Genomic DNA, 13,350 nt, shown 5'->3' on the forward strand with positions numbered 1-13,350 from the left:
ACATTTTATATTTTAGTAGCCCTTTCCTGCAGTCAAATGACCTAGTCGCCTCATGGGTGGAATGTGATTTAATATTTTTCATAATTTCATGAATAAACATTTTTGTAATATTGCAGTCTTTTGTGATGTATATTATCAAGTTTAATATTGGGATGTAAACTCAAAATTGAAAACATTTCAACTTTTTTTAAGCCCATAACCATGTGTATGAAGTGTATACTTTGGTTTCAAAGTAATTTGTTTTAGAAACACTTTGTGACCCTGATTTAGCCCCCTGCAGTAAAAGGTTAAATAAACAGCATTATTAAATAGACTTGATTCACATTAATGTTAAAAGTGAATACCTTTCAAATGAATGAGCTATACCTGTCTCCCAGCTCATACACTCACTACCGTCTTCCAAGCCACTTCTCCAAATTAGGAAAAATGAGGGAATGTGAAATGGGAGTGGGTTGTCTCACTTTCTCTACCGTCTCAGCTGGCACAACCCACAGCCCACGGGTATGTTTTTCCCTAGATAAAACAGTCACAAAGTCAAAATTGTCTATATAGTGGCGATAGCGGACCCACTCCTTAGCTAGCTGACAAACTAGAAGAACAAGGAGACTGTAGCTGAAGTTGAACCAGTGAACCAGATATTTAATGTCCTCAAAATACAGACCAAAAGAGGGTTAGAAGGGTTGCCCAAAACAAATGCATCTGGCTGTCAAATAACTCAAAGGAGATGTTATTGTGTCCCATTCAGCTTCTCAGACACCCTCAACCCCCAAAACTAGTGGCCTATCAGCTATCTGAACTAGGGGAACTTCTCCCCCATACTTTCCCCATGAGACCCCTTAATCACCTTTGGTATTTTTGGCATTTGGTATTTTATGATGGCGCTAGAGCAGTGTTACTCACTATTTTTTGTAAGGGGGCCACTTTGGGTTGAGACAATCATTCAGAGGGCAGCACAGATCTTTCATTTGTTGTACTTTTTCAACCAATATTATCAATTATCAATTGATAGCAAATTCAGAGCAATAGAGCACATGCAATTGACAAATACAGCACAACACAGCACATCACAAATACAGTGGTTCTTCCTTTAAAAATCACGAGCTTATGTCACGACTGTTAGTGGTAGATGGTGGCATTCTGTTATTGCACAACACTATCACAAGGGGGAGTTAAAGTCTGATCTATCGATAGTCTAAACTGTGGCACAAATTGACTATCTTTTTGTAAATTAATGGACGTGTTTTCAGTCTGAGAGTCTCTCTTCTCTGGCACTAGAGTCCTGCATCATGTAACAACAACAAACTGTCGTTGGTCCTGGAGTTAAGAGAGATCTTGGGAAAATACAATGGGGGATTTATACTTAACATGTGGACTGACAATTTTCGATAAAATAGGCATGGTGAGCTTTTGGTTTCTCTCCCACTAAAAACAGAAATAAATAATTCTAAATATCAAACTGGCTTTATTTACAAATAAGTAAGAATGTCTCACCCCATGTTCAAGAATGGCCTTTTCCCCTTTATTCAGATTACAACAGCTCACTTTCGGTTATTTGAAAACAAAATCATCTCCAAAATATTGATTGATTGCAATTTCAGTTTAAACCACCAGAAAAGACAGAACAAATAATACAACAAATATTGTGGATAAACTCAAATATACTAATTGATCAAAAAAAAGTATCAATCGGAACCTTTATCAAGTGAAAGGGGGAAAAAGTAAGGAATTTTACTGTCGACCCTGCATTAAAGACCAAAATTGTTTTTAAAAAATGTGATAAATATATTATATCAGTTTATTTAAGGACCAAAATATTGACAACTGTGCCATATAGATTGCAAAATAGTTAAAGAAATGTTCAATGTAGTGATTCCATGGCACATGGTTAATGAATTGACATGCAATGTTCCGTTTCTTATAACCTACTGCAGGCCTAAAACCTATGGGTTTAACCTTCTGAATTAATGATTATATTGAAGATAGAAGCCGCCTCTTAATGAGTTCCGAGAGTTATCTGTTATCCAACAATTATTATTATTAACCCTAATTATATAAAGCCCCTTAGATATTCTGTTTTTATTTTATTTACAGTAGTGATTGACACCTGGAGACATTTTGTTTTTCACAAGCGTAGCAGGCTGTGAATTCTGCAAACAACGTTTCCAGGATGGGCTATTAGCAGAACAATAGACTCTTCAACCTTTATAAAAGGATATTCTAATAGCTCCTCTACTGTAGGCGTGAGAAAAAAAATCTCCCCAATTTACAATGTATTAAGTACTCTGTTTAACATTCCTAACCCCAAACCTCATGCAACAGCAAAATGTCGGATCAAGCATATATACTATACAGTATTTATACTTTTGTTAATAAAATAATGATAAAAATACTCTTTCAAAATGTAGATGTTTATTTCAATTATCAGCAGGACAATAGGGAATAAATATCACTGAATGACAGAGCATGGGGACTGGTCTTGATAAATCAATCAGATTTTTATTTGGAACTGTTAGGATTATTTTGCTCTTCACTTGCAGTCACTTAGTAGCTTAGGCCTACTCCTGACCGGTCACGTTGTACAGCATCATATTTTCCAAACTGAAACCCTTAATTAAATTGCTTTAGCCGTGATGGTAAAATGAATCAAGGCTCACTTTATTATTTAGTTTTATAACTAAAATGCTTGACTGTATTTAATGACATGGAAGACGTGTATACTGTGTGATGACATGCACAAATTCATGAGCGATTGATTGATGTACTGGATATTTAAGTAGGCCTTTATGCCAATAAGTAAGTTACGCTAAAACAGCTACACTAACAAATCACATTGTAATTCTCTTGGAATAGAAACATGTTGTACAGTGCCATATGTTCCTAACAGAAACCTTTAGGCCTACAGTACATCGGTTACAGTAAGAAATGCATTTTTTTTCATGGAATAGAAATATGTTTTCCTGAAGGAAACCCTTAGGCCTATTCTTGGAATAGAAAAACCATAATATTAATCAAATGAATTAAGCTTAATTTCTAAAAATCTATCCCGTATAGTCTGTTCTATTCAAGGCTCCTTTTTATTTATATATATTTTTTACTTTTTACCCCATTTTTCTCCCCAATTGGTAGTTAGTCTTATCTCATCGCTCCAACTCCTGTATGGACTCGGGAGAGGTGAAGGTCGAGAGCAATGTGTCCTCCGAAACAAGACCCAACCAAGCCGCACCGCTTCTTGACACAATGCCCGCTTAACCCGGAAGCCAGCCACACCAATGTGTAGGAAGAAACACATTGGAGAAGAAACAACCGGTGACCGTGTTAACGGCCCGCATGCTCCCGGCCCGCCACAGGAGTCGCTAGAGCACGATGGGACAAGGACATCCCTGCCGGCCAAGCCTTCCCCTAACCCGGACGACGTGGGTCTCCCGGTTGTGGCCGGCTGCGACAGAGCCTGGACTCGAACCAGAATCTCTAGTGGCACAGCTAGCAACTGCTATGCAGTGCCTTAGACCACTGCGCCACTCGGGAGGCAAAGCTCCCTTTGACTCTTAGGCCTACAGCTCCATGTCACTTCAATAATTAGCTTCTCAAAGATGCCCTCTTGTGGGCAAACTAACTACTATTAATGGCAACAATAGCTGACACTTACACCTGAAGTCATTAAAACTAGTTTTTCAACCACTCCACAAATTATTGTAAACAAACTATAGTTTTGGCAAGTCGGTTAGGACATCTACTTTGTGCATGACACAAGTCATTTTTCAACAATTGTTAACAGACAGATTATTTCACTGTATCACAGTTCCAGTGGGTCAGAAGTTTACATACACTTATGTTGACTGTGCCTTTAAACAGCTTGGAAAATTCCAGAAAATTATGTCATGGCTTTAGAAGCTTCTGATTGCCTAATTGGCAACATTTGAGTCAATTGGAGGTGTACCTGTGGATGTATTTTAAGGCCTACCTTCAAACTCAGTGCCTCCTTGCTTGACATCATGGGAAAATCTAAAGAAATCAGCCAAGACCTCAGAAATTTTGTTTAGACCTCCACAAGTCTGGTTCATCCTTGGGAGCAATTTCCAAATGCCTGAAGGTACCACATTCATCTGTACAAACAATAGTACGCAAGTATAAACACCATGGAACCACGCAGCTGTCATACCGCTCAGGAAGGAGATGAGTTCTGTCTCCTAGAGATGAACATACGTTTGCCGAAAAGTGCAAATAAACCCCAGAACAACAGTAAAGGACCTTGTGAAGATGCTGGAGGAAACAGGTGCAAAAGTATCTATATCCACAGTAAAACGAGTCCTATATTGACATAACCTGAAAGGCCGCTCAGCAAGGAAGAAGCCACTGCTCCAAAACCACCATAAAAAAGCCAGACTACAGTTTGCAACTGCACATGGGGACAAAGATCCTTTTTGGAGAAATGTCCTCTGGTCTGATGAAACAAAAACAGAACTGTTTGGCCATAATTATGTTTGGAGGAAATGTTTGGAGGCTTACAAGCCGAAGAACACCATCCCAAATGTGAAGCACGGGGGTGGCAGCATCATGTTGTGGGGGTGCTGTGCTGTAGGAGGGACTGGTGCACTTCACAAAATAGTTGGAATATTATGTGGGAATATTATAATATATAATGTGGATATATTGAAGCAACATCTCAAGACATCAGTCAGGAAGTTAAAGCTTGGTCACAAATGGGTCTTCCAAATGGATAATGACCCCAAGCATTCTTCCAAAGTTGTGACAAAATGGCTTAAGGACAACAAAGTCAAGGTATTGGAGTGGCCATCACAAAGTTCTGACCTCAATCCCACAGAAAATGTGGGCAGAACTGAAAAAGCATGTGCGAGCAAGGAGGCCTATAATCCTGACTCAGTTACACCAGCTCTGTCAGGAGGAATGGGACAAAATTCACCAAACTTATTGTGGGAATCTTGTGGAAGGCTACCCGAAACATTTGACCCAAGTTAAATGATTTAAAGGCAATGCTACCAAATACTAATTGAGTGTGTGTAAACGTCTGACCCACTGGGAATGTGATGAAAGGAATAAAAGCTGAAATAAATCACTCTCAACTATTATTCTGACATTTCACATTCTTAAAATAAAGTGGTGATCCTAACTGACCTAAGACAGGTTACTTGTCAAGAATTGTGAAAAACTGAGTTTAAATGTAAACATCCGACTTAAACTGTAAATAAGAATTTTGCGGCAGCACGCAAGTATGGCACAACTTTTAAAGGAAGAACCATTGTTTATACATACACACATCAAATAGGCTTCATCACATGTATAAGACCCATATTAAGGCTTAACTCGAGCGAAAATGTTCCTTTTTGACTAAATTCATTCAAAATGTATAGTCTGCTGCTATCCTTGTGAGGCAATCTAGGTGTGCATTGGTCAGTCTGTTTCTTTGTTTTTGATTCACAATGTTCATTGTTGAAAATGTTGTTTCATATGAAGAAGTGCTGACAGAAAACGTCACTTTTTGCACACACTGCTTCAGAAGTGGATAATATGGGTCTGTCACAAATGGGTAACACCTGATCATTTAGATAGATAATTTACCAACACAGTAGTTGTGTTTTGTGAGTCCACCAGATCAGAGGCAGTAGGGATGACAACGTGTTATATTGATAGGTGCCATAATTCTGTCCTGCTTGAGCATTCTAAATGCAACGAGTACTTTTGTGTGTCAGGGAAAATGTAAAGAGTAAAAAGTACATTATTTTCTTTAGGAATGTAGCGGAGTAAAAGTAAAAGTTGTCAAAAAATATAAATAGTAAAGTAAAGTATAGATACCCAACAAAAACTACTTAAGTACGGTGGGGGTATGGAAGATTGGGTGTTTATCAAGGGCTGAGTGTTGCTAAACCCCTCTTTTGTAAAACATCAACCAGCTCATCTAACAGTGTGGAAAATGGTCAACCTAAATATAACCTTGACAAAATAAATCCATGGATCACCATTCCTTTTTATTTTTTCAGACCTTTGACCACATTCTTGTCGCCATAGAGGATATTTCTGGACAAATAGGACATAACTACATGAGGGACAAGTATGTGGACAGTAACATCATATTATCAATTTCAATACGTTATTATCATATTATGACTATTATTTAAATGTATTTATTACATACCATACCTTCAAAGATTAAATTTAACACTAAATTGTTTTGTTTTTACTCTCTTCTCGTATCCTTCTAAGGTGGAATAACTTTGAGGAGAGGTGGTTGTACTGGCTCTTGATGACGCCCTCTGCCAGGAAGTCTTGTGACCACATATTCAACATCTTCCACAGACTCAACCTCAAGGATGCCATGAGCTATGTGAAAGAGGTAAGAGTGACTTACAAGGTTGGAGAAAGCCCTGACAACTTAATACTACTGTAATTACGCCGTTACACAATAGATTAACCAGCGGGATCACTGATTTACATTAACATTACAAAAAATATACTCCTTTTGTTTATTTTTTATGGCAGATGTTACAGCAGGTGCAGAAAAATGTTTGAGTTACTAAAACTGTTAAGAGCTAGTAACACAAGCCATTTCACAGCTACCATCTGCTAATCTGTGTACGTGACCAATAAACTTTGATTTGATGAAGTATTTTTATCCCATCATCATAGGGTGAACGCAGAGGCTCATTGGCGTTCATTCGGAAAGAAACCAAGATTGATGTGGATTTCTATAAGAAGTTTGGTGCCAACTTCTCAGAGATGATGCCTTACCTCATGACAGAAAATATGGGATCGGATCATGTTCCAGTCTCCTCCATCTTGTAAGCAACATTGCCTGACAGTCCGCATCTCAATGGCAAACTATTCCATAGGGCTCAGATCAAAACTAATGCACTATAGGGAATAGGGTGCCATTTGGGACACAGACTTCTGCATGCATCACTAACATGGGAAGGGGGAAATGTTTTCGGTATCTCAGATTGTGCTGGCAGTTCTCACTTAGAAACCTCATTGAACGGAAGGACATCTGACATGGCCAACAAAAACAGGTTTAGGTTGAAGTAACCTTGGACAGCCCTGGGGCAAAGTATAGGCACGAATGGTGAAACTGACATTGCGTGCAGCTTACTTACCCATTTTGCACGTTTACGTCAATCCCTCCTCAGAGCAACCTGCTGGAGCGTGGTTTCCCTTGTCGTATTGTTTCAATACGGAAAGTAGACGTCTGTATTAGTCTAGCAAGAGTGCAATACAGAACTGAGCGTATGATCTGTCACAGCGGCATCACCTTAGGAAAACACACGCATGGTGTGTTCCAATGGTCCCATTTTCAACATCCCATATTTGGCACCAATGTAGCGAACGGCGGGACAGGGAGGCCAAGCCGGATAGCTGGGGTGGGAAACAAACACCCTACGCAAGGCGCCCAATGGTGTCTATAGTTATAGCTAGCCGAACAGGTGAAAAGTGCCTGATGTGTCTAACAGTCTGGGAGCCAGTCTGCTTGGTGAAGAGAGCAAACACACCCTTGCAGTTGCGAGTCGTCAGTGTAGTAAAATCCCTATATTAGGATGGAAATGATTTTGTAGGACAGTTTTATGGAAAACTAGTTACCAACCCGAGGAGATTCTATATGAGCCTAGTGGATCCTTGATTGAATCTTTTAGGATGTGCTCCACACCCACATGAAAAAAGACTACAGTATACTATGGTATTCACTGTAGTGTTTTTGCTGACTTTACTGTAGTTTTTCCTGTAGTGTTGCGTACATGACTGTAGTATTTAAAGTTTACTATAGTATAAATACCTGAGTAAAAAAAAAAAAAAATTACTATAGCAATGAGTAATGTTTTTGCAGACTGTATTATACTACATAATTCACTGTTGTGTTTTTGCGGACATTACTGCAGTATTTACTATAGTGTTTTTTTTTATTATTACATTTTACATAGCAGTGGGGGCTTTCTCCTTGAGGAAAACTACTGGATTGAACTGCTCTTTTCATAACCTGTAGGGACACAATATATGGTCTATACTTGGCATGTTGGTTTCTCACTTAGGAGTGGCACAAATTGGGATATGGAGAGGGATATGGGCAAGGTAAATGCAAATAAATACTGTAGAATATACTATAGTAATTACTGCATTGTTTTGCAGATTATAGTATTTTTGCAAACATTACTGTAGAATTTACAGTGCATGAGGAAAGTATTAAGACCCCTCAACTTTTTCCACATTTTGTTGCATTACAGCCTTACACTAAAATTGATCAAATAATCCCCCCCCCCCCTCATCAATCTACACACAATACCCAATTATGACAAAGCAAAAACAGGTTTTTAGAAACCAATCGGAATCCATGCTTCAAGATTGTTTTGATCACGCAAACTAGGATATGTTCCGGGTAGCCTCGGAGATTGACATTGATGTATACACGGACACGGTGACTGAGCTCATCAGGAAGTGTATAGGCGATGTTGTTCCCAATGTGACTATTAAAATCTACCGAAACCAGAAACCGTGGATAGATGGCAGAATTCCCGCTAAACTAAAAGCGCGAACCACCTCCACTTCACTGATCCTCAACACAGGGGCCCCACAAGGGTGCGTGCTCATCCCCCTCCTGTACTCCCTGTTCACCCATGACTGCGTGGCCACACACGTCTCCAACTCAATCATCAAGTTTGCAGACGACACAACCATAGTAGGCTGGATTACCAACAATGGCGGGACAGCCTACAGGGAGGAGGTGAGGGCCCTGGCGGAGTGGTGCCACAAAAATTACATCACCCTCAACGTCAACAAAACAAAGGAGCTGACAGTGGACTTCAGGAAAAAGCAGAGGGAGCACGCCCCTATCCACATTGACGGGACCGCAATGAAGGTCGAAAGCTTCAAGTTCCTTGGTGTACGCATCACTGATTATCTGAAATGGTCCACCCACACAGACAGTGTGGTGAAGAAAGCTTAAATAGCGAAAATTTGGCCCCTAAGACCATCACAAACCTTTACAGATGCACAATTGCAATTGAGATTATCCTTTCAGGCTGTGTCCCCGCCTGATACAGCAACTGCCCAGCCCGCAACCGCAGGGCTCTCCAGAGAGTGATTAGGTCCCTCCAGCACCCGATGACACAGGAAGGCCAAAAAGATAATTAAGGACATCAACCACCCGAGCCACAGCCTGTTCACCCTGCTATCATCCAGAAGGCAAGGTCACTACAGGTGCAATCAAAGCTGGGACAGAGAGACTGAAAAACAGCTTCTATCTCAAGGCCATCAGAGTGTTAAATAGACATCCCAAGCCATCTACCACCCGGTTACTCAACCTTTCACCTTAGAAGCTGCTGACCTATACAGTGCCTTGCGAAAGTATTCGGCCCCCTTGAACTTTGAGACATTTTGCCACATTTCAGGCTTCAAACATAAAGATATAAAACTGTATTTTTTTGTGAAGAATCAACAACAAGTGGGACACAATTATGAAGTGGAACGACATTTATTGGATATTTCAAACTTTTTTAACAAATCAAAAACTGAAAAATTGGGCGTGCAAAATTATTCAGCCCCTTTACTTTCAGTGCAGCAAACTCTCTCCAGAAGTTCAGTGAGGATCTCTGAATGATCCAATGTTGACCTAAATGACTAATGATGATAAATACAATCCACTTGTGTGTAATCAAGTCTCCGTATAAATCCACCTGCACTGTGATAGTCTCAGAGGTCCGTTAAAAGCGCAGAGAGCATCATGAAGAACAAGGAACACACCAGGCAGGTCCGAGATACTGTTGTGAAGAAGTTTAAAGCTGGATTTGGATACAAAAAGATTTCCCAAGCTTTAAACATCCCAAGGAGCACTGTGCAAGCGATAATATTGAAATGGAAGGAGTATCAGACCACTGCAAATCTACCAAGACCTGGCCGTCCCTCTAAACTTTCAGCTCATACAAGGAGAAGACTGATCAGAGATGCAGCCAAGAGGCCCATGATCACTCTGGATGAACTGCAGAGATCTACAGCTGAGGTGGGAGACTCTGTCCATAGGACAACAATCAGTCGTATATTGCACAAATCTGGCCTTTATGGAAGTGGCAAGAAGAAAGCAATTTCTTAAAGATATACATAAAAAGTGTTGTTTAAATTTTGCCACAGGCCACCTGGGAGACACACCAAACATGTGGAAGAAGGTGCTCTGGTCAGATGAAACCAAAATTGAACTTTTTGGCAACAATGCAAAACGTTATGTTTGGCGTAAAAGCAACACAGCTCATCACAATGAACACACCATCCCCACTGTCAAACATGGTGGTGGCAGCATCATGGTTTGGGCCTGCTTTTCTTCAGCAGAGACAGGGAAGATGGTTAAAATTGATGGGAAGATGGATGGGGCCAAATACAGGACCATTCTGGAAGAAAACATGATGGAGTCTGCAAAAGACCTGAGACTGGGACGGAGATTTGTCTTCCAACAAGACAATGATCCAAAACATAAAGCAAAATCTACAATGGAATGGTTCAAAAATAAACATATCCAGGTGTTAGAATGGCCAAGTCAAAGTCCAGATCTGAATCCAATCGAGAATCTGTGGAAAGAACTGAAAACTGCTGTTCACAAATGCTCTCCATCCAACCTCACTGAGGTCGAGCTATTTTGCAAGGAGGAATGGGAAAAATATTCAGTCTCTCGATGTGCAAAACTGATAGAGACATACCCCAAGCGACTTACAGCTGTAATCGCAGCAAAAGGTGGCGCTACAAAGTATTAACTTAATGGGGCTGAATAATTTTGCACGCCCAATTTTTCAGTTTTTGATTTGTTAAAAATGTTTGAAATATCCAATAAATGTCGTTCCACTTCATGATTGCGTCCCACTTAATGTTGAATCTTCACAAAAAAATACAGTTTTATATCTTTATGTTTGAAGCCTGAAATGTGGCAAAAGGTCGCAAAGTTCAAGGGGGCCGAATACTTTCGCAAGGCACTGTACATAGACATGGAATCACTGGTCACATTAATAATGTTTACATACGGCTTTACTCATTTCATATGTGTATATACTGTATTTTAGTCAATGCAACTCCAACATTGCTCATCCAATAAAAAATAAAAAAATATATATACAGTGCTCAAAAAAATAAAGGGAACACTTAAACAACAACAACAACAAAAATATATATATACACTGCTCAAAAAAATAAAGGGAACACTTAAAGTAACTCCAAGTCAATCACACTTCTGTGAAATCAAACTGTCCACTTAGGAAGTAACACAACAGCAACAGCAAATGGAATAGACAACAGGTGGAATTTATAGGCAATTAGCAAGACACCCCCAATAAAGGAGTGGTTCTGCAGGTGATAACCACAGACCACTTCTCAGTTCCTATGCTTCCTGGCTGATGTTTTGGTCACTTTTGAATGCTGGTGATGCTTTCACTCTAGCGGTAGCATGAGACGGAGTCTACAGCCCACAAAAGAAGCTCGGGTAGTGCAGCTCATCCAAGATTGCACATCAATGCGAGCTGTGGCAAGAAGGTTTGCTGTGTCTGTGTTAGAGGAATTCTAAATTCCTATATGTTTTGTAGCCAAAACCAAATTCACACTCAATTTCATAATAAGTTGTAAGTTTATCATTTTTGCATGAAATAGATCGAGACCAGTCTTAAAAGTCAGGTAACAGCGTTTAATTCAAGAGAGTACTGGTACATACACATTTTTCCACAGGTTATAAACTGAAAATGACGTCAGCGTTTTCTAAATGTTCTATCTCTTCATGACACGGGTAGAGAGGCCCTATAGTTCTCGAGCCTTCTCTCCTCGCCTAAAGCCAAGGTCAGTCATTGTAAATCAGCATTCTAGACAGTCTGGAGATAGTTCATTCATTTGTACAAAGGAACAGACCGTCATTGTTACTAGACTCCTGACTATATTATATACAATTGGGAATGGGAAATGTATACATAATTAGTCATCATTGATAAAAATTCCCTTAACATATCCACCCTTTGATTAAATATTATACATTCAAACACACATTGTAGTTATATTGTAATATTGAAAAGCCCATTTCTATTTTTATTAGAGATATTTCTTGTCATCAAAACATCACCTAAACATAACCCAACACTTGCTTTCGCCATAACTGTTTCTCATGCCTACATCCGAATCATAACTCTTCTTATCAGGATTTTTGTTACAATCTTCATTAAAAAACAGTCTAATATTGAGATGGGATACAACCTAGCCTCCCTAAACATCAAAAATGGTCTCATCAAATATAAATTCCCCACAAATAAAAGATCCAGAATCGTCCACTTGTTCTGTAGTTATGCATTCAGTCCTCCACGGGTCAGAACCTGGAATCGGCCCACACCGCACCATCTATTGTCATAGATTTCTCCAGAGTCCTGGAAATAAGGCCTCATACACAGGGAATTAGACAATAGCCCCCTAAAACTAAAACAGTCACACAGGTGAATGTAGCCCATAACACAGTGATCATAACATTTTTCCATTTTCCAAACGTACTATCAAACCCAATCAGTCAGAGAAGTATCCACCCCAGAGTTTTCTGCCAACCCGTGAGCCAGGGTGGTCAAACCAGCTGAGGCTTCGGGCACTGATTCATCCGGAGCTGTGTTATTTGGGATGTAAGCACAAACATGGTCCTGATAATCACGCATACTTCTCCCTTTTCAGCCATTAACATATCTAATGCAATTCTATTCTGCCAAGCCATCCAGCTGGTTGCTTCAGTCTGTTCTGCAAAACCTTTAATAGCATCTCTGGTATACTTGTTAAAGCGCTGTTGATTATCATAAATACAATTAATCCAGTCCACGTTCTTATTGAGAGTAGACCCCCGGAAATGCTTAACTCTAATCCTGCTAGGATCTGATTTCTTGCTTTGACTCATCTGGCACCCCCCCTTGGAACCCCAATGTTATCAATGTATACTTAGTCAATAAGAGCCCCGGATGGAATAGCTCTTTTCTCCCATTTGGCTATACTTCATGTCTTGGTGTTGAATGAGTGTGAAAGGCATTACAATGGAGCATAATCCTGTCCAATCTGTTGGTAAAACCTCGCCCTGACATAATTTCCCCAGGAACCTGGGGATTTAAATAGTGCAAATCAATACAACTGTCATTATCTGGCACTACTGCTTTCGTGAACAGCTTTACCATACCGGCCTAAACTCCTCTACCCAGAACCGTACTAGGGTGTCGACCAAGACCTGGTCATATCCATACCACAACCCTAGATCCTCCTTCATTTCTATTTAAAGGGTTAAGCGTATCTTTATGCAATACATCCCTCTCTCCTGATTACAATCAAAAACTCTCATCTTCACTCTACTCTACCTTCTTCCATACT

At 39.8% G+C, this 13,350-nt stretch overlaps 1 protein-coding gene across 1 annotated transcript in view; it reads left to right on the forward strand.

Moving 5' to 3' along the window:
* LOC135553337 (sodium/hydrogen exchanger 3-like) overlaps positions 1-13,350 on the forward strand; it is a 74,713-nt gene that overhangs the window by 37,015 nt on the left and 24,348 nt on the right. The window contains exons 10-12 of the mRNA XM_064985491.1: positions 5,997-6,067; positions 6,220-6,349; positions 6,643-6,794. Of these exons, the coding sequence (XP_064841563.1) occupies positions 5,997-6,067; positions 6,220-6,349; positions 6,643-6,794 (353 nt within the window). The remainder of the gene's footprint in view (positions 1-5,996; positions 6,068-6,219; positions 6,350-6,642; positions 6,795-13,350) is intronic.

Source organism: Oncorhynchus masou, chromosome 13 (assembly GCF_036934945.1).
Source record: "Oncorhynchus masou masou isolate Uvic2021 chromosome 13, UVic_Omas_1.1, whole genome shotgun sequence".
Classification (NCBI taxonomy): Eukaryota; Metazoa; Chordata; class Actinopteri; order Salmoniformes; family Salmonidae; genus Oncorhynchus; species Oncorhynchus masou.